At 34.6% G+C, this 22,309-nt stretch overlaps 2 protein-coding genes across 3 annotated transcripts in view; one reads left to right on the plus strand and one right to left on the minus strand.

Moving 5' to 3' along the window:
• The window catches only part of LOC139519982 (uncharacterized), a 119,512-nt gene that overhangs the window by 66,675 nt on the left and 30,528 nt on the right, over positions 1–22,309 (minus strand). The gene's annotated exons all lie outside the window — the stretch shown is intronic.
• LOC139519981 (uncharacterized) overlaps positions 18,565–22,309 on the plus strand; it is a 44,177-nt gene continuing 40,432 nt past the window's right edge. Inside the window, exon 1 of the mRNA XM_071312310.1 lies at positions 18,565–19,258. Coding sequence (XP_071168411.1) covers positions 19,124–19,258 — 135 coding nt within the window. The 5' untranslated portion in view covers positions 18,565–19,123. The remainder of the gene's footprint in view (positions 19,259–22,309) is intronic.

The following is a 22,309-nucleotide window of genomic DNA, read 5'->3' on the forward strand; positions in this document are numbered from 1 at the left end:
GTTGAGTCAATACATGATGCGGCTGTAATTTCAGATAATTATACTCTTTCACATAAAAGAAGTTTCAAGGGTCAAAATGTTAATACTTCCAGTGGAAATTACAAAAATCAAAGCACTGAGCATACTTATAGTAAGCCTGTTCCACAGAATAAGAGTCAGTCCAGTTATAATATGTCTAGTCCAAAATTTGATACTTTTGAGAAGAAGTCACTGACTTGTGCTTATTGTAAGCAGATTGGTCACCTGATGGCTGATTGTTTTAGACTCCAGAAGAAGAATGAACGAGATAATAAGCCGAAGACCAGTGCTTGTACGACACCTTATATTACCAGTACATTGGAATGTCCTGCGAATCAGGCTTTTAAGTCCAGTTTTTGTGATTATATGGAGGAATATAAACCCTTTATGTCTGATGGGTTTGTTGCTATTGTTGATGATACCACTCTTCAGCCTATTAAAATTTTACGGGACACTGGAGCTTCTCAGTCTTTATTGTTAGAAGGTGTGTTGCCTTTGTCCGAGAAGACTTCTGTTGGTGCCTCCGTTTTGTTACAAGGTGTAGAGTTGGGTTGTATAGATGTTCCTCTCCATCGTATTTATCTGAAGTCAGATTTAATAACTGGACCAGTTGTTGTAGGTGTTCGTCCTAATCTCCCTGTTGAGGGTGTTACCTTATTGCTAGGAAATGATCTAGCTAGGAACAAAGTGGTTGCTGAACCAATTGTTACCAGTGAACCGGTGGTGGATGTTAAATCACCTGAAGATGATGCTGAATTATATCAAGCTTGTGTTGTTACTAGGGCGATGGCTAGAAAACAACAAGATGAGAAATTGCAAACAGACAAGTTTGATTACATGGACCTTTCTGACACTTTCATAGCTGACATTGAAGGTCCTGGTAACTCAGAAAAGGCAATTATAAAACCACCTAGTGTTAACAAAAATGTTATTATGCCATGGCCAGATGTAAACAGCCATTCATTAGACCGAAATAATTTACTCGAAGAACAACATAAAGACCCTGAGGTTCTTCAGCTCAGCCAGAGGGCTCAACCACAGGAGGAAGCAGACAAAGTGGCCGAATGCTATTACCATCAGGACAGTATTTTAATGAGGAAGTGGAGGCCTCCTGATGCTACCCCAGAGGAGGAATGGAGAGTGGTGTACCAAGTGGTGGTGCCTAAAGTTTATAGACAAGAAATTATTGGTCTTGCCCATGACACCCCCTTGGCTGGACACTTAGGTATATGGAAGACTTGCCTTAAGATCTTGCAGCATTTTTACTGGCCTAAACTTAGAAATGATGTTGCAGAATACTGCAAATCATGTCATACATGCCAGGTTGTTGGTAAACCTAACCATAAAATACCACCAGCACCACTTCTGCCTATTCCAGCCTTTGACGAACCTTTCAGCAGAGTTCTAATTGACTGTGTTGGACCTTTACCAAAGACCAAGACTGGAAATGCATATTTATTGACAATCATGTGTACATCTACCCGCTTTCCTGAAGCTATTCCGCTCAGAAATATCAAGACACCTACTATCGTCAAAGCTTTGATCAAATTTTTCACATTAGTAGGACTTCCTAAGTCTATACAGTCCGACCAGGGATCAAATTTCATGTCAGGTTTATTCCAGCAAGTCGTGTACCAGTTAGGGATTGCTCAGTATAGATCAAGTGCGTACCATCCAGAATCTCAAGGTGCCTTAGAACATTTTCATCAAACATTGAAGAACATGATTAGAACTTTTTGTCTTCAATTTGACAGAGATTGGGATGATGGAGTTCACTTTCTACTTTTTGCAGTCCGAGAGGCTGTTCAAGAATCCCTTGGATTTAGTCCCTTTGAGTTGGTATTTGGCCATACTGTAAGGGGACCGTTAAAATTGATTAAGGAAAAGTGGCTTACTGAACATACTGACTTGAATCTTTTAGACTATGTATCTAGATTTAAAGAAAAATTGTATACTGCTTGTCAAATTGCTCAGAAAAACTTAAAAAATGTACAGAACAAGATGAAAATTTGGTATGATAAAGATGCCAGGGATAGAGTTTTTGAGCCTGGTGATAAGGTACTTGTATTTTTGCCAGTCCCTGGACATCCTTTACAGGCTAAATATTGTGGTCCTTATACAATAGAGAGTAAAATTAATGATTTGAATTATATTGTAAAAACTCCAGGTCGGCGCAAACAAAATAGAGTGTGTCATATTAATATGTTAAAACCATATTTTGAGCGTACTAATGTACTATGTGATAGTAAACCAGTTGCCACTTTAGGCATGGTTAAATTTGAGAACAATCATGACAAACCAGATGTAATTGAACCAACTTTTAGTTGTAAAACTATGGAAGAGACAGTTAGATTGAAAAATTCAGAATTTTTGTCAAATTTAGATTCAAAACTTGCACATCTGTCTTTTGATCGTAGAGAAGAAATAAAAACTTTGGTATTTTCTTTTAAAAATCTTTTTCCAGATGTGCCAAACAAAACCACTGCTGTTTGTCATGATGTTGATGTAGGAGATGCTTCTCCAATTAAGCAACATCCTTACAGGCTCAATCCACTCAAACTTGAAGTTATGAGAAAAGAAATTAAGTATATGCTTGACAATGATATTATTGAGCCGAGTAACAGTGAATGGAGCTCTCCTTGTCTCCTTGTGCCAAAACCAGATAAAACTTTTCGTTTCGTGACTGATTTCAGGAAAGTAAATTCAGTCTCAAAATCTGATTCCTATCCGATTCCAAGGATAGACGATAGTATTGACAATATTGGTCAATCAAAATTTGTGAGCAAATTTGATTTATTGAAAGGTTATTGGCAAGTTCCATTGACACAGAGAGCTCGTGAAATATCAGCTTTTGTTACACCAGATGGCTTATTTCAATATACTGTAATGCCATTTGGCATGAAAAGTGCTCCAGCTACATTTCAAAGAATGATCAATAATGTTATAAAAGATTTAGACTGTTGTTATGCTTATATTGATGATCTTATTGTATGTAGTGATAGCTGGGAACAGCATTTAACACATTTATATGATACTTTTGATAGATTGTCAAAATCAAATTTGACTGTTAATCTTGGTAAAAGTGAATTTTGTCAGGCCACTGTTGATTATTTAGGGCATACAGTTGGCCAAGGTCAAGTAAAACCTATTATGGCTAAAGTGGAAGCTATTTCCAAATTCCCACCTCCTACAAATAGAAAACAACTTATGAGATATTTAGGCATGATTGGATTTTACAGAAAATTTTGTTCAAATTTTGCTACTGTGGTTCAACCACTGACTCATCTTTTACGAAAAGATTCTAAATTTATCTGGAGTGAAACTTGTCAAAACGCTTTTGAAAATAGCAAATCACTTTTAATTAATAGTCCAGTTCTGATTACTCCAGACTTTGAAAAACAATTTAAACTTGCCGTTGATGCAAGCGATGTAGGAATTGGAGCTGTTTTATATCAAGAGACAGATGATAATGTTGAAAAACCTATATCATATTTTTCTAAGAAATTAGATAAACATCAGAAAAATTATTCAACTATTGAAAAAGAGTGTTTTGCAATGTTGTCAGCACTTCAACATTTTGATGTATATTTGAATCCCACTGTATATCCTATTCTTGTTTATACTGATCATAATCCTCTCACCTTCATGCATAAAATGAGAAACAAGAATCAGAGGTTGACTAGGTGGAGTTTATTGTTACAGGAATATGTGTAATAACTGGCCAAACGGGTGTCTTTTTACTTTGCTGCCACCACCTGTGTTTCAGGTACACAGGGACCTCAATAGACTAGAATAAGCTAGTCTAAAACAGAGAATGGTTTAAACGCGGGTGTACTTTATATCACTAGACCAACAGGGTTAAAATACTTCTGACACATTAACTTTACTTTATATTTAACAAGAAACTCAAATAGTGAGAACAATAGGGGTAAAGAATACTCAAATACGTAATAGTCTGTGTATCTAAACGCACTTTCTATCGTGTAGTTTATAGAACAGCATTACACTGTAAAATAGAGGCTGCACCTCTATAACCTGGAATCGCATATAAACTAACACTCAAGAAGTGGAAACTTCCAGGACAGTACCATCAGACTATTCCACAAATGAATATTATCTATCTGACAATCGAATAGTCTCTTGTCTCAGTCTAACAAGAAGATCTATTCTCTCATGAGACAGTCTAAGGACAACAACCAGAGACCAGTTGGACAACAATGGCGTATTGTGTGTTTTCAGCAAGGAAAAGTAAGATAAATGTGAGCATAAAGATGTTTTATCAGTAAATTCACAGATTGTTCAGTAAACAATATTACACAGTTTCTATCTAAATTATTTGCTACAGTGTTCAATAAACTATTAAATATGCTATAACATTAACATATATTATATCTATGCTATCTTCTAATAAATTATATATTACAAATAACCTTAACTTGTTATATTTAATACTATGACTTCAGCCTCCTGGAGTAAGCACAGGAAGACAACTTCAATCGCTGAGATTGAGATTATTTAAGAGAAATCTAATTATTCTAGCTTCTTACAATTCCTAACCTAACAAATATTCAGGATTTACAAATATTCTCTCTGAATGCTGGAAAACTCAGCAAACAGGATACTTAACAAAATGTCCTTAACACAATGGGAGTGGGAATGGGGAAGGCATGTAACTTTAATCCTTTTATCTTAAAGAAACAGGTTAGCAAATAAAATCTAGCCTGAATAAATAGACCAGCTATTTATATGTACATGTACGTGTACAATTATATTAAATCCATTTTTGATTCTGATCTAAGTCTTAGAATACAAAGACTTATAATGAACAGAAAACGTCCAAAATGTTCTAAACTGCAGTAAAACTGCTTAAACTACATGAAAATCATGATAGAAATATGATAAACTTCAGCTATCAACTGACCGAAAATCTGGCAACATATCCGTAGGTCTGACAAAGTAGGAAGAGCCCCTGACAAACAGGTGCAAGCTTTATATACCCGACGAAGCTATCGGGGTAACGAACGGTTCTTAACGGGGAAACGAACGGGGAACTGTGAACGGGCCTGACAAGAACGAAAATAATCCCCGATTGCTAGAATTAAGTACATAAAAACGTAAACAACATGTTTACGGAACAGAAAAATCATCTTAGTATCATTTACAATCACAAACAATATCGTTTTAATACAATAATCCTGGAATAATCAATCTACAGCCGCTATAGTATTCATACACTGTTTTACGCTAGTGGTACATAAAGTTCACTGAGGTTACACACAGATCACCTCATTTGCATAATCAATACACAAAAATCATTGTGCCGGAAATGGCGACTGAAGTGAAAGTGAAAGTTTACTACAAAAGTTATCTCGTTTATACAACAATAAAAATGGTTTTACACTTGGAAAACGGATTACATAGAACACTGAAAACATAATGAATTGAATTAAAAAGGTGAGAACCGGTGTCAAACTTTAAAATAGCCAAACATCGAATCATAGGCGATAACAGGTGCTCGACACGAAAATACACATGTTTTCCAAGGAATTTCGCTTGGCCAAGTCATTACATTGGCTCCCCACTTTAGTTTTCAGTGTCCTCACGAAAATACAAAACTATCGTGAATCATTATGCTTATACTATAAAGAAAATATAATTTCAACAATAACAAACTTTAAACTTTAAAACTTCAACCTTGACCATTGTTGACATGGTTAACTAGAATTATTTAACAATAAACAAGTTACTTGTAAGCAACAGCATTTACACACAGATAATTTAATCTCTAGAAGAGTACTTTGGCAAAGCACAATTAAATTACAAGATACAACTTGTAAAAATATAGCAACACATTAATGTCGCTATCAACATTCATATAACAATATCAATATTAATTCAAAAATCTACCCATCTGAAGATTCACATTTTCATAATGTCTAATCCTACAAAACACTTAAAATACAGACTAACTAGTGTTAGATTTTTACTAGCACTAAAAATGGCAACTATTAATACTGGACAATCTCAGTATTACAGTACCAAAACAATTACTGCAGTAATTGAAATTTAAAATACATAAAAACATATATAACAATCAATACAATTAAAACAAAAATATAATCTATCTTTTGGTTTTCTTCTGTAGGGGTCTTCGAATGCTGAGCTTTACTTTTCTGTACAAGGATACAGTTCTCCTGGGGACGAACTTCTACATCAGCGGGAAACAGGGACGTCTATAGGTATTGACTGGAAAAATAGGTCAGCATGAGGTTTATGTTGAGATACTGTCCAACTAACTCCAAGTAATTGAAGTACCAAATCAAGTTCTCATCATCACAAAGAGCCGGCAGCACAAAATCTAGTAGTAAATGGAAGATACAGCGGACAATGTCGGAGGTGAATAGTGGTAAATAGGATATTAAATGTGGAAATATGATGTCATGTTAAACATGTTAAAGCTGCCAGCAGAACTAAAAGGCTAATCTGCAATGGAGGAGGTTCAGGCTCAGGCCTTGCTCTAGTTACTGATTCACTAAATGCTGGAATCTTAGCAACAGACATGGTATCTTTATGCTGATCTAGTGAAGATAACCATCGAACACTCAAGTTTGTGGAAGTTTCATACTTAGAGTTATCTTTGACATTCACCAAATGTATAACTTCAAATTCCATTAAACGTGCAGTACCAATAACGGTGTTTTGATGTATGGTCACCTCATTCATAAAAGGGTTCACAAGTGTAATTTTACTCATCACATGACCAGCAAGATCAACCAAACAGGTAGTAATTATTAGGGATGACTTCTCCATAAAATCAGCAGAAGGTTCTATCAAAAATTCTTGATGAGACAACCAACCGTCTAAATCTGTTTTCTCTATATATGCCTCCAAGATAAGCTCATTGTATCCTGGTACAACTGTACTGTCAGCTGCCACAACCTTTCTAACTCTACTAAATTCACCAATAAATTTAAATGGAATATTTTGTTCATTCCAATATAAAACTTGGTCAGCCAACCTTATTTCAGCAGGACCCTTTTTGCCCATAACAAGGATATCCAATCCTAGCAAAACGCAGTCCGCAATATGCGCTACCACAAGCTCCATATTAAAACGGAAATTTCCAAGTCTCACTCCAAAATCAGCTGTTCCCAACTCCCTGAGTGGGTTTCCATCAGCTCCAAAAAGCGAGTGCGACTGCACCAAAGGTGGCCTGACTTCTTCAGGTATTCTTAGATATAACTCTTCAGATATAACGGTTCTGGCCGCTCCAGTATCCACAGTAAAAATAGTGGTTACATTATTTATTATCCCATCTATATAAATTCCATCCTGTCTGGACTTCTTTTCAATCTTAAAAACTGGTTTACCTCTAGGTTCTTCTGTTCTGAATAACCTCTGCATTTCAGAATCTTCAAAAATTTCAGGAATATCAATATCTTCAAGGACTTGAGGCAAAATTATCTCCTCTTGGATCTCAATACTTGGTTCAGCTGTATTAACAATCTCAGCTGTACTTTCTAACTCTATTGGTGGACATAACTCCACTAAAATAAACTGTTTCTCCTCCAAAAAATCATTGGATATGGTACTAGGGGTATGGTCCAATACTTCAATATGGTCCATTTCAGGCTGGGTCTCTGCCATACAATTCTGAACTTTAATACTACGGATATGGTCCAATACTTTAATATGGGCCATTTCAGGCTGGGTCTCTGCCATATATTTATCAATTTCAATACTAGGGATATGGTCCAATACTTTTATATGGGCCATTTCAGGCTGGGTCTCTGCCATAGAATTCTCAACTTGATGCGTCAATACATTATGATCATCATACATTTTAATTTGGGGTTTCTTGAGTCCTTCATCAACAAAAGAAATCTCACTTGATTCATTAACATCAACAAAATAAATATTCTGGCCATTTTCATGTTCATCATGGGTCTCCTCTCGGCACATAGAATTGACCGTCTTCAGTTTAAAGGATCTGGACCATTCTCAAAATCAGGGGCATTCAGATTCAAACTGGTATCAGTTCCAAAATCATTATTTCTTGTACTTGGCCGAAAAGGCGCAGGTACATTCTGGTTAAAAGATACAGTTCTGTTGTTTCCATTTTGGTCAGGGTCATTCCTAAATCTCCTGGGCAGGGGACATTGCCTGGCAAAATGACCAACTTGATCACAATTATAACATCTCTTGTCTTTCAGAGGCCTGGAATCAAATTGCCTCTGTACAAAATCTTGCAGCTGGATCTGACGAATGGGCTTTCGGTTAACCTGGTTGAAACCTTTGGAGAAATTAAAGTCTTCGTTAGGGTAGCGACAAGTTTCTTGGTAGTGTACAGTAAAATACACGGCTTCTTCTATGGAGCTGGGCTCTTTATTCAGTTCAACATGTATCCTGGCATTCTCATCTAGAAGCCCTAAAAGGAAAGTCCTTAGTAAGTCTTCCTGTCTGGTCCTTTTGTCTCTGTGGGGGTAACCTTTGTCATAAAGCATTTTCAATTCAGCAGCAAAATTCTGTACTGACTCATCATTATGCTGCCGTCTACCATAGAACCTAGAAATATAAATTTTAGTCGTATCTATCTCTCCAAATCTATTTTCTAATTCTTTAACCAGTCTTCTGTAAGATTGGGTAACTTTGCTAGACAACTGGTCATAGACAAAGTCACCGGCTGTCCCCTGCAATCTAGGTAATAATTCGGCCAACTTTTCTTTCTTGGACCAGCTGAACAGGTGGGCAACAGCTTCAAACCTGTTAAACCAAACTTTCCACTTTTCTTTTCCTGTAAAAATGGGTAATCTGTTACTATTCTGTTGTTTACTTTTGGAGACCCTTGGACTCCTATCTTCATCACCGCTGGACTCGGATTCACTGTCGCTAGAACTACTACTGGACGGCTTAATATGTCGGTTTCGATTACTTCTTTTTGTGGATTTTATAGCTGATGGGAAAGAGGGCCTACCTCTGTGGCTCTTCCTCGTCAGTTGCCTTACTGGGGATCTTGCTTGACCCTGCAAACTAGAAATTATTGTTTCAGTCATGTTTCTCATGACCTGCATGTTTTCTGTCATCATACCTCTCATGACACTGGTGAGGCCTTCCAGGAGCTCCATACTTTCAGTTCTCTTGGATCGGTCTGGGCTCTCCGGTACACCGTGTAGGGTAGGGGAGGGTGGTCTAGCTTCTCTAAGTGTTGTGGACTGCAACCTCAGATTTCTGGCTGTTCTCGTTTTCTTTCTCAAACTCAGCATAGGAGCACTCTGGCTTGTGGTTGGTCTTTGAATGACTGTGGTATCTTCTGTACACTCATCAGATGACTCAAAATCTTCACTATATTCAGTATTTATCTCTGTGTCGTAGGTGTCTTCACCACTGTGGTCTCTGGTTGATCTTGTTTTCACCATCTCTGTTTATTCGTATTACTATTTCTAGGTATGGGTTCGTATCACTGGATACTCGTGTAACTGTTGAGTATCCCACCGCTGCCACCAATGTAATAACTGGCCAAACGGGTGTCTTTTTACTTTGCTGCCACCACCTGTGTTTCAGGTACACAGGGACCTCAATAGACTAGAATAAGCTAGTCTAAAACAGAGAATGGTTTAAACGCGGGTGTACTTTATATCACTAGACCAACAGGGTTAAAATACTTCTGACACATTAACTTTACTTTATATTTAACAAGAAACTCAAATAGCGAGAACAATAGGGGTAAAGAATACTCAAATACGTAATAGTCTGTGTATCTAAACGCACTTTCTATCGTGTAGTTTATAGAACAGCATTACACTGTAAAATAGAGGCTGCACCTCTATAACCTGGAATCGCATATAAACTAACACTCAAGAAGTGGAAACTTCCAGGACAGTACCATCAGACTATTCCACAAATGAATATTATCTATCTGACAATCGAATAGTCTCTTGTCTCAGTCTAACAAGAAGATCTATTCTCTCATGAGACAGTCTAAGGACAACAACCAGAGACCAGTTGGACAACAATGGCGTATTGTGTGTTTTCAGCAAGGAAAAGTAAGATAAATGTGAGCATAAAGATGTTTTATCAGTAAATTCACAGATTGTTCAGTAAACAATATTACACAGTTTCTATCTAAATTATTTGCTACAGTGTTCAATAAACTATTAAATATGCTATAACATTAACATATATTATATCTATGCTATCTTCTAATAAATTATATATTACAAATAACCTTAACTTGTTATATTTAATACTATGACTTCAGCCTCCTGGAGTAAGCACAGGAAGACAACTTCAATCGCTGAGATTGAGATTATTTAAGAGAAATCTAATTATTCTAGCTTCTTACAATTCCTAACCTAACAAATATTCAGGATTTACAAATATTCTCTCTGAATGCTGGAAAACTCAGCAAACAGGATACTTAACAAAATGTCCTTAACACAATGGGAGTGGGAATGGGGAAGGCATGTAACTTTAATCCTTTTATCTTAAAGAAACAGGTTAGCAAATAAAATCTAGCCTGAATAAATAGACCAGCTATTTATATGTACATGTACGTGTACAATTATATTAAATCCATTTTTGATTCTGATCTAAGTCTTAGAATACAAAGACTTATAATGAACAGAAAACGTCCAAAATGTTCTAAACTGCAGTAAAACTGCTTAAACTACATGAAAATCATGATAGAAATATGATAAACTTCAGCTATCAACTGACCGAAAATCTGGCAACATATCCGTAGGTCTGACAAAGTAGGAAGAGCCCCTGACAAACAGGTGCAAGCTTTATATACCCGACGAAGCTATCGGGGTAACGAACGGTTCTTAACGGGGAAACGAACGGGGAACTGTGAACGGGCCTGACAAGAACGAAAATAATCCCCGATTGCTAGAATTAAGTACATAAAAACGTAAACAACATGTTTACGGAACAGAAAAATCATCTTAGTATCATTTACAATCACAAACAATATCGTTTTAATACAATAATCCTGGAATAATCAATCTACAGCCGCTATAGTATTCATACACTGTTTTACGCTAGTGGTACATAAAGTTCACTGAGGTTACACACAGATCACCTCATTTGCATAATCAATACACAAAAATCATTGTGCCGGAAATGGCGACTGAAGTGAAAGTGAAAGTTTACTACAAAAGTTATCTCGTTTATACAACAATAAAAATGGTTTTACACTTGGAAAACGGATTACATAGAACACTGAAAACATAATGAATTGAATTAAAAAGGTGAGAACCGGTGTCAAACTTTAAAATAGCCAAACATCGAATCATAGGCGATAACAGGTGCTCGACACGAAAATACACATGTTTTCCAAGGAATTTCGCTTGGCCAAGTCATTACATATGATGTAATTGTAAAACATATTAAGGGTAAAGATAATGTAATAGCTGATGCTTTATCTAGAGCTTATTAAATCACTTTGTATATATTATGTATTTTTGTTCATATTATTCATGATAAGTTTTTGTTACACTAAAACTTCTTTTAAGGGGGGAGGTGTTATGATATTGTAATTATTATGTTTATTTATGTTGGCCTAATTTGTGTTGTATGGCCTGATAGTTGTTTACCAAATAATCTTATAACTGTGCAGTTTAGGAATCACTGGAACAATCACAGAATGATTGGAACTTTCTAGAATGATCCTTATAAAAGATGCGTAATTTAAACTTCTACGTTATTCCAGAAACTTCCGTTGTAACTTTCCAGGATTTTCCACAATGTTCCATTATAGAGTGTTCTAGAATTTTCCATGACAACACTATATATACAGACACTAAAGTTAAACTCTCATAATTAAACTTGGACATAGACATTGATAGACATTAGTATTCACAGCATTTGGATTGACACTTTTATTCTACAAACAACATCATACTGGATTGTGACATTAGTAGTGAACATAATATTCAAATTGGATTCCGAAAGATTTCCGGATACAGATAAAGATAACAGATTGGACTCATATTTTGACAGTTAAGTTAACAGTAATATTTGTGTAATACCTTTTGTAAACTTTTGTATATTAAATATTGTTAAATTTTACTATTGATTTGTGTCTTTTGTTGGCTACAATTTAAAGGCGATTTCTGGCCGTAACAATTTGTTGTATCCATCAGTAACCTGCAGTTCAATAACCAGCAGTTCTTCTAACAGTGGATGGGCTGGGTAGTTCGATACTACGGGGCCTTTGCTGAAAGCTCTTAAAGTTGTCAGTGATGCAATACAAAAGCTCCAGTAATATTGCGTCAAAATTGGCTACTCGTATCATTTCCCCATGTGCTAAAATACCAAATTATTGTATCAACTTCACTTTTTAAACGGTTGACAAATACCTAAAAGAGGGTGAGATACCAGAGGGATAGTCAAACTCATAGATTGAAAATAATCTGACAACGCCATGGCCGAAAAATAAAAAGACAAACAGACAAATAATAGTACAAAGGATACAAAATAGAAAACTGAAGACTAAGCAACACGAACCCCACCAAAAACTGAGAGTGATATCAGGTGCTCCTGAAGGTTAAGCAGATCCTGCTCCACATGTGGCACCCTTCGTGTTGCTTATGTTATTACAAATCCGGTAAATAGTCTAATTCGGCAGGTCACATTCGTGAAGAGGGAAGGGTATTGTAGTTACGACAGTAGGAACATATCCGATATCATCTGTGAAACGGTTATTCCATAACGGTCAACCAACTCGTGATGGCGTCCGTCAAATTTACAAAGGGATGATTTCAACTTCAACGTTTGGAACTCTTGGTTTAATAGCTTCCTTGTGAGTAGCAATCCTCTATCAAGGAAATCATGATAGGAAATACAAACCCGGGAATATCGTATCAATTGGGAGATATATACTCCGTATGCAGGTGCTGCTGGAATGTTGCTACATAGAAATGCAGAATTCCCAATTGGGAAGCTGAAATCATCCCTTTTGTCGTCAAGTTTTGTTTTCAATCGACCCTCATTGTCAATTTCTAGATGTAAGTCAAGATATGAGGCAGACTTAACTGTATCTGTAGTATCCTTTATCAATAGTTCGATCAGTAGATTCGTTCAACATAGTCACCAAATTTTGAATTATTTAGTTGAATAGCGGAACGTAAAGTTAAAGGAAATCGCTAACTTCTGATCATTTTCCTAAGAAATTCCTGTATGAATTCAGCCTCATGATAATAAAGAAACAAGTCGGCAAGAAGAGGAGCACAATTAGTTCCAATTGGAATTCCGACAGTCTGTTGAAAAACACGTCCTCCAAACGGAACAAATATTTTGTCAATCAAGAAATCAAGCATCTTGATAATGTCAGTTTTAGAGAATTGTTACTACGAAATTGATACAACAGGAGAGACAACTCTATACCATTAAATTTTGATATTTTATCGGGAAAGGTGAAGATAGAAGAAATGAATATGAAATAAATCTTTCAGGTACTCATGTACTGTTATTTGAACATATCAAATACTTTAAATAAAGAAAATAAATAACGTCACAAAGACAACATAGTTTCAAAAAAAATAATTAGCGACATTACAAAAGGAGAATACAACGAAAAGTTCATACAATTTGATATTAAGAAGTGATAAAATTGATCTAGCAAGTCACAAATTGAATGTAATGAAAACACAGAATAATAATTATAACCTATCTTAAATTAAACGAAAAAGTTTTCATCTGGTTCGATGGTGTTCTATGATATGTTCTGTGTATTGTGTAGTGTCTGTTTGACTCCCCCTTCATTCAATCTCGGTGGCTCCTTTAAATCTTTTATGAATTTATACATCAACCGTTGTTAATATGCAGCAACATCCCAGCAGCAACATATTTATGTTCGTTAATACAACTTTGAATAGCCTTTCCTGTACTTAAATAAAACTTATAGAGAGGTACTTCTAAATAAAACTTAGGAGATTAAATAATATATATATCTAGTAAAGAAGTCAGCCTCTTTGAAAATCATTATTGGAATCTGCAACAGTTTTGAAAAACTAGTATTGAAGTGTTTCTACTTGGTTTACATCAGTGCAAATGATATTGAAGAGAAAGAAAACATACGCAATGAAACCAAAACTTTATTTCATATTTTAAATGTTACAGACTAATTATCTATCATATGAAGAGAGTTCAAGTGGACTTTAACCATGCTTAATGACACGGAATACCTCCACTGAGATCATGATGAATCTATTCCAACATTTAAGTCTCATTAAAAACAAAACTAACAATTTAAAATATTTGTTCAAAATATCTTAATAAAGGAACCATTAATATTGTTTAGACGCCCAGTTTGTATATTTTCTTTAATCTTTATATATAATAGTTATAAATTTCTCTTTCAATACAAAATTATATTCTAATGTAAATATCATATAATGATATTTGCTTACTACTTAAGATAGACAAGTACATGTACCGTAGGTGTATACTTGAGACAGTTTGTATACATAGATAAATTACGTAAAATACAGGTAGACTGATGACAGCTTTAGTGCACCAGAGATTTATGATTTATAAATAACTTTTTTCATTAATTTTGCAAGCTATATGTTTCTAGGTGCTCTGCAAATAACGTAAACATATATGATACGTAAGCATAAATGTCAAAAGCTCATCAAAGATATCAGGATTTCGTCTACATAAGCCTCATCAATGTCGCTTCAATCAAAACTATTAAAAAGGAAAATCAAACACGAAGTTTTAGTTAAAGTATTGAAAATTGAAAGTTCCGATTAGTTGTACGTAAAACGACTTAATATGCAATCTTTCCTTATGGTAGGAAAACCTCATTGTTTCAGAAACTTTCAGCATGTAGCCACACAGTATTTACAGAAAATGAACATATCAAAGATATTTCCTGAAAACACAAAAGTGAAAAAAAGAAGAACATCCACATACCATATGGTACATAGCGACGATCAGATCAGAGTATGTTCTACTGACAAGCAATGATATTCCTCATTTGTTAAATAGGAACCGCATTTCCGTTTTCAGTACGTTCCCAAACGGTCTCGGTTAACATTCCCAACTAAAAGACGAGCAATTAAAAGAATTTGTATTGCTTTGTTTCATAAAAAAGAATGGCCAACGAAGATACAAGTATCTTGTTTTAGGAAGGAATCCTACTTTGTTAAGGATAACTCTGATTCAAACAAAAAAATCTCTGAAACTGACATTATCAATATGCTTGATTTCTTGATTGACAATATATTTGTTACGTTCGGAGGTTGTGTTTTTCAACAGACTATTCCAATAGGAACGAATTGTGTCCCTCTTCTTGCAGACTTGTTTCTTTATTATTATGAGGCCGACTTCATACAGGAACTTCTTATGAAGAAAGATAAGAAGTTAGCAATATCCTTTAACTCTATACAGAAGAGGGACGAAAGATACCAGAGGGACAGTCAAACTCATAAATCGAAGAATGCCCTCTAAGCCAGTAAAGAAACTTTCACCGGGCTCTCACAGGTTACACGAGTATTTCTACAAGTAAAGTCTTAAAAGTCATAAATGTAACCTACCGAATGAGACTATTTACCGGATTTGTTATCTCATTAGCAACACGACTGGTGCCACATTTAGAGCAGGATCAGCTTACCCTTCCGGAGCACTGGAGATCACCCCTAGTTTTTGGTGGGGTTCGTGTTGTTTATTCTTTAGTTTTCTATGTTGCGTTATGTGTACTAATGTTTGTCCTTTTGTCCTTTTCATTTTTAGCCATGGCGTTTATGGCAGTTTATTTTCGATTTATGAGTTTGACTGTCCCTTTGGTATCTTTCGTTCCTCTTTTAAGACTTTACTTGTAGAAATACTCGTGTCACCTGCGAGAGCCCGTTGAAAGTTTCTTTACTAGCTTAGAGGGCGTGCCTAGAAAAATTATAGCTGTTATTAAATATTCCATAAAATATCTTAAATTTATTTGTCCTATAAGTAGGTATTTTTCTCGTAGACAAGTTGGTGAAAAGAAAGGGAAACTTTATCCCATACGATTATAAAGTACCAATCCTATGTATTCACGCCATCGTTTTTCAGTGTTAATTCATTGCAATTAATAATTTTGTTTGCTTCTGGTAATTTCTTTAAATCTGGGCATATCTTACATATTACCAACCAAGTAAATCATGCAAATACAGTGGGAGCGTGAAATACTTGTTAAGCCTTGGTCATTTTTTTTCTCTAAAAGGCGAAATATTTTGACGATCCCCTTCATCACAAAAAGGTTAAATTGTATAGGTAGGTAAATATACATGTGAAGGCCGCACGTTTGTCAATCGTTGCATCCTTTGTGAATGGTTGCCTTATCTGCGATCACTTCACATACATCCCCTTATACATTTCCGCCTTGAAAGGGTAGTGGTAATATAAAGATTCATTCACCCTCATATTGATGCGTTGAAATGACAATTTCTCCCTTTTCACTTGTAATGTTTGACATCAATGCCTTGGAACAATATCATTTAAAAATAAGCATAACGACGGAGTTATTATATATAACATTAAAATCTATGTGTATTAACCTAACAGATTAGAAACAAAATGTCACTTTTCATTCTTACAATCTTTAATGGAAATAGTAGCCCAGATTGCTAGTAGAAAAAGGTTGACAAAATACGAAATAAGTCAATATGAACATAAGAAAATGAAAGCAACAGTTTAAAGCAACAGTTTAAAGCAATTGCCGCCAAAGTTTACCACTGTTCATACGAAATGTTAGATGGATTTGTTCCAACGGAAGGGATCGTACGGCTTGAAACATTCCTCCCGTAAAAAATAGGACCAAATGAAAACCTTCTACAAACGTCCACATAATGATAACATTGACCCATTTGGTTAGACAGCATATCATTTTTTTGTATCCTGGAATCCAGGCTCATCACTCGAAGGCAATAACTGAAGTCAATATTGACATGCATTCTCATGTCAAGAATTAAGTTACACAGTTAGAATTTTCAACGTTATTTTACAATAGTATTTCAACTGTAATCCATGTTCTGATAAAATAAAAATCACCTGTTTAAAAAATAGGACCAAATGAAAACCTTCTACAAACGTCCACATAATGATAACATTGACCCATTTGGTTAGACAGCATATCATTTTTTTGTATCCTGGAATCCAGGCTCATCACTCGAAGGCAATAACTGAAGTCAATATTGACATGCATTCTCATGTCAAGAATTAAGTTACACAGTTAGAATTTTCAACGTTATTTTACAATAGTATTTCAACTGTAATCCATGTTCTGATAAAATAAAAATCACCTGTTTACTTGAAGACGTTTTATTGTAAGAGTTATCTCCCCAAAAACTGGTTTCTTTGTTATGAGATCTCCTCCGTAACCGTAAAAGTAAGCTGTGTATCAAATATGGTAAAATTATTAAAATGGGAAAGCCGTGAAGACTGCAGGGAACAAAACAGGATATGCATGCTGTTCAAAATACAACACAATATAATCGACATAGATCAGCACCAATATCTGACGCCAAACGATAGACGAAAACTGATTCTACCAGAAAAGGGTCACAACAGACGACCAATCCTTCTTTCCAAAGGCTATCAGGGACTGGAACCAACTGCCAACATCAGCGACAGCATCAGACATAGTCGAAGTATCCAGAGCTGCCCTGAAGGCATGTTCTACTAAGGCCTAGACAGTAACATCCTGCACATAGTTTTATTTGTGTATATATACAGAACGTTTTAAATGTAAATAGCCACGAGAAAACTTTCTGTGTTGGGGTTGCCGACACTGCCAAAAGTTTTCGCGGGACCTAATACATTCAGTTATTTTATGCAGTTCCTCACTTGGAAGAAGAAAGAAGAAAAAGCGGAACATTTATTTACCAAATTGCTTGCTAAATCCTCGGGATTTTTGTCCAATTTTGACGGAATCAATACGAAGACTTCATTTGAGAGTTATTTCCCTTAATGCATTTATGTGTGCTATACATTTGTAACTGGTAAACCTATGTAATCATGGTAATAGATACCTAGGGTCTGTTGATTTGAGGACCTTGGTCCAAAGAAAACTAGGTCAAGATCAAAGGTCAAGGTCAAATCCAAATTTTGACTTTTCCTTATTACTTGATCTCTTCTGTCACTGTTAATGAATTGCATTTATCAATATTTTCATATATATGTCATGTACAGCAGTAACTGCATACATTATCTGTTCCGTTAGACGGATTTATATTAATCTTTCATTAATCTATAATATATATATATATACATGTATTAACAAATTGCACTAAAGCCCGTTAATGTCTATTCTAGAGCATAACAATAGAAATCACTGAAACCTTGAACCAGTCAATAATTTATTGTTTGACTGAAAATGACAACACTCTATCATCGTCTACATGTAACATTCAACCATTTGTTAACATGGCATATCGACATTATCTGGTACAGTTCAATACCGAAAAGAAACATTGAATTCCCTAATACCGGACGTGACAGGGACAATAAACTCTATTTATGTCAAATGTTTAAACCAAATACCTGTGTAAACTCATTTTCTACTGCATTAATTTGACAATGTTTAAAATCAATACTGTCTAATCCATTTCAATCTTTATTTACTGGCATTGTGTATCGATAGATAATTCCATTCACAATGGGATCAAACTGACACAAAAGGATTCCAGAGTTTTTAACAAGTAGCTTGAGGGATAAAATTTATATAATACTTTCAAAAACATATATTACTTTTTGAAAAGGATATCAAAGCTTGTGAAAATATTTTGTTTATGAAATGTAAGTTTTTCACTATCGGATTAATATAAAGGATAGGTTGAAATAGAATTCCAAAAGTGTTCAGTGTACATATTGTTTGTATATATTGCGTCCAATTACGCTATGAATCGCGTCGATATAATATCCCCTCAGCTGAATAAATGTGATATGCTTAATTTACATACTTAACAATATCAAAAGTATTTTCCTATTTCGATTTTTAAATATATAGTTTGAATCGAATGTAATTTAAATTCTGAAGGTTTCCTAAATAACGTATATACACGTATTGGAAGTTTAAGTTCAACTTCAATTAGTGAGTTTAACATACACACGCAAAGAATTCAAAATGCCGCCTTTAGGAGAAAAAATGTGGATCACGAACTATATGGATAGTTACAACAAAGACAGGAAATATTCAAGGAAATTTAGTGGAACTTCAAGGTACAACACGCCAAAAAGAAAACCTATATCAGAACGCTTGGTAAGAAAATGCAATTCATTCATATATTTTTAAATAATTACACTTTAATCCTATTTATTTAAATACAGTTTCAACTAATAGACCATTGTTATTCGAAGCTGTTACTATATACAACTTATATTTAAATTGTAATTAACAGTAAACACTTGAAATACTTAGGACATTCAACATTATGCCATGCCATAAAAAGTATATACTAGTATACATGATGGTTAGCAACACGTACCAAACAGCAATATTTCTTCAAATCAGTAGTTTTATAATAATTGGTACTCATTGAAATATTTTGATTATTTCGCTCACGTGCTTGAATCATACTTTTTGTAAGTCAGCTTAGTTAACAATCACACGAAAAATAAAGGTTAACAACACTTTACAAAAACTTTCCCTCTTTAATTCATTAGTTTAGTAATAAGAGGATTCTTCTTTAATATTTAACATAGCTGAAGATTGTGCGAAATTTTGCAAGTTATAGTTTGAAACCACGTTTTCGATTTAATTCAAAATGCATAAATATACAATAGGACTTACTATGTGCATTAAAAAGCTATACATTTTCGTTTAAAACGCCTTTAAGTTGATACCTATAAAACTGAATGATTATGGGACATGTTGGAGCTCAACACGATACTGACATAATTACAACATCGGCGGATTCGGGGGTTTGAAGTACCCTTTTTTAACAATCAATGCTTTTGAATAGGGACATCTGGTTGGAACCCCCTTTTCATATGTAGCTGCACTAACACTAGCAGTGGGACTCTAAATGACCATCTTGATATTAAACGGTTCTGGTTGTCATGTCAATGCTCTTTTGGTTTTTAAGCTTTCAACGTTTTATATCTTTTTTTTGTTACCAAGCTTGTGGTCCCGAGTGAGGATCGATTTACTTGAATCCAGCGTTTATATTGAGGACATTTTAGTTAGTTTCATCATGTTTTGTTTGACCGTTTTGCATACATTTTTCATTATTGACAACGGTTATGCTCAACTTGTTTCTTCATTTAATACATCACAAAAGGCCTATAACTATCGTCTGATGTTTACATGAAATGAACACCCTCACGTGCGGGTGGCACGGGAACTTCTAACCCTTCCGAAGAATCCGAGATCTATTCCTGACATTTTTTATTTTTTCTAAAATAATTATTGACCTGTTATTTGTATATTTTACTCTTCTTTTTTCTTAATGTTGTTTGTCTATCTCTCTTCTGCTCCTTGTTTGTGATTGTCCCCCTGGGTGCTCATTATTTCCATGTCAGTACGCAGAACAACTTATAATTGGTACCTTTCTTTCTGTTTCCCTTGTAGATTATCACCTTTTTTTATGAGACGAACATTAAAGTATTCAGTAGCTGTGTCGGTAATTGGTTTGTGTGTTACGAAAATCAAATTTAAATGGCCTTTAATCAATGGGAATATTGACATATAATGTAATGTTAAATTCATCCATCCGTTAAACCATTTATAATAATCTATATCGCTTGTGAAATGGTTTGAAAGATAAAGACTTTATGGCAAAATAATAATATGATAAAATACACATTAAAGCTAAATTTGTTGAGGTAAAAGAAAGTTTTACCTAAGTAGATGGGTTCTTTAGATCATTTTAAATAATTAAAATGTGTACCTATTATATATAAAATTTCTTCTGTACAGTGAGAATTTAAAATTTGTTAGTAAACATGTACTTGAAAAAATATAAAAATATAACAATTTAGTTTTGAATCAGTGACCAGTAATTATGATTGTATTGGTATGAACGAAAAGATACATTCATAATTTGATAGACTTTTCTTGAAAAACTTTCAACCCCAAAAAGTGAAAGTCATAGAAATACTTTAGCTTTATGACCAGAAGGGGCATACTAAGTATAGCTAAATGAATCGAAGTTCAACTTTCCCGGAGGAACCTTGGTTACTAAACTTGTCGAAGGAGAATTTTTGAAATAATGTTGTAAATTATTTGCCATCATCTTCTTTTTATCATATTTTGTATTTAGGGTTTGATGTTTTTGCATGCATGTTCTCTTCAAAACTGTTGGTCTTTTGCATACCTGATGATAGATATTTCAGGAACACGGGTAATTTATCACGATCACAACTTTATCATAATCCTAAAATATAAGTTTAAGAAAGTTCCTAATAACAAACAAGTAATATGATCACCACATATAAGGTAACATGTGTTATAATTTTAGACCATGTCATTTAGAAAGCCACATGTACGGGAGTCTATCAACTTTTGGATAACTAATCGATTGTTGCGCACTTTACATCAAATTTCAAATATCACGGAAATTCAATCATATCAATGTATCATTGAAGTAGGTTCTGCAATATGGTCGGAAATTACCACTGTTATTCGCAAATGTTGGGCAGAACTATTGTCTTGCAATGGCAACCCTCTTAAAAAAGGAAATCAAGAGACTTCTGACGTGCATAAAACGTGAGTTATTGGAGATACCGTCTACATTTCGTCCAGACGTGGCTGTGTATTTATACTTCCCGCATTTCCAAAAGGTTGCTCTTCAACACGGGTTGCATGCACTCCGTGAAACTAAGTTAAAAAGGAAAAATTCAGTAAAGTTGTAGACAACTTTGCTTTCATATGCAATACTTATTAGTATGTGGTTGTGATAACAGTTATAGGCGTCTTTAGCCGCATTAAAAAAGTCACAAAAATTCTTACTAATTTTATCTCATCATATCAAAACATTTCATCGCCCTGAACAAATAATTGTTCTTACGCTGATGCGTGAAATGTATGGTTACCAATATAAGAATACATGTAGATATGCAATTAAATCGAAAATTATGTTGTTTATCAGTAAGAATCAAATAAAACGACACATATTAAATGTTCTTTCAAAATTAAAATTTAATCCATTTATATCAAAATCAGCGCAAATAGTTGAAAATTAATTAAATTTTCAATTGCGAGTAATTTTCCTGTTTGAATTTCAGCTTTAAAATCGTTTAATTCAATTAATTTTACAAAAAGCTATAGAATTAAGCCCCATGCGATTATTCATACCCTTAAGAATAAATA

This window comes from Mytilus edulis, chromosome 4, assembly GCF_963676685.1.
Source record: "Mytilus edulis chromosome 4, xbMytEdul2.2, whole genome shotgun sequence".
NCBI lineage: Eukaryota > Metazoa > Mollusca > Bivalvia > Mytilida > Mytilidae > Mytilus > Mytilus edulis.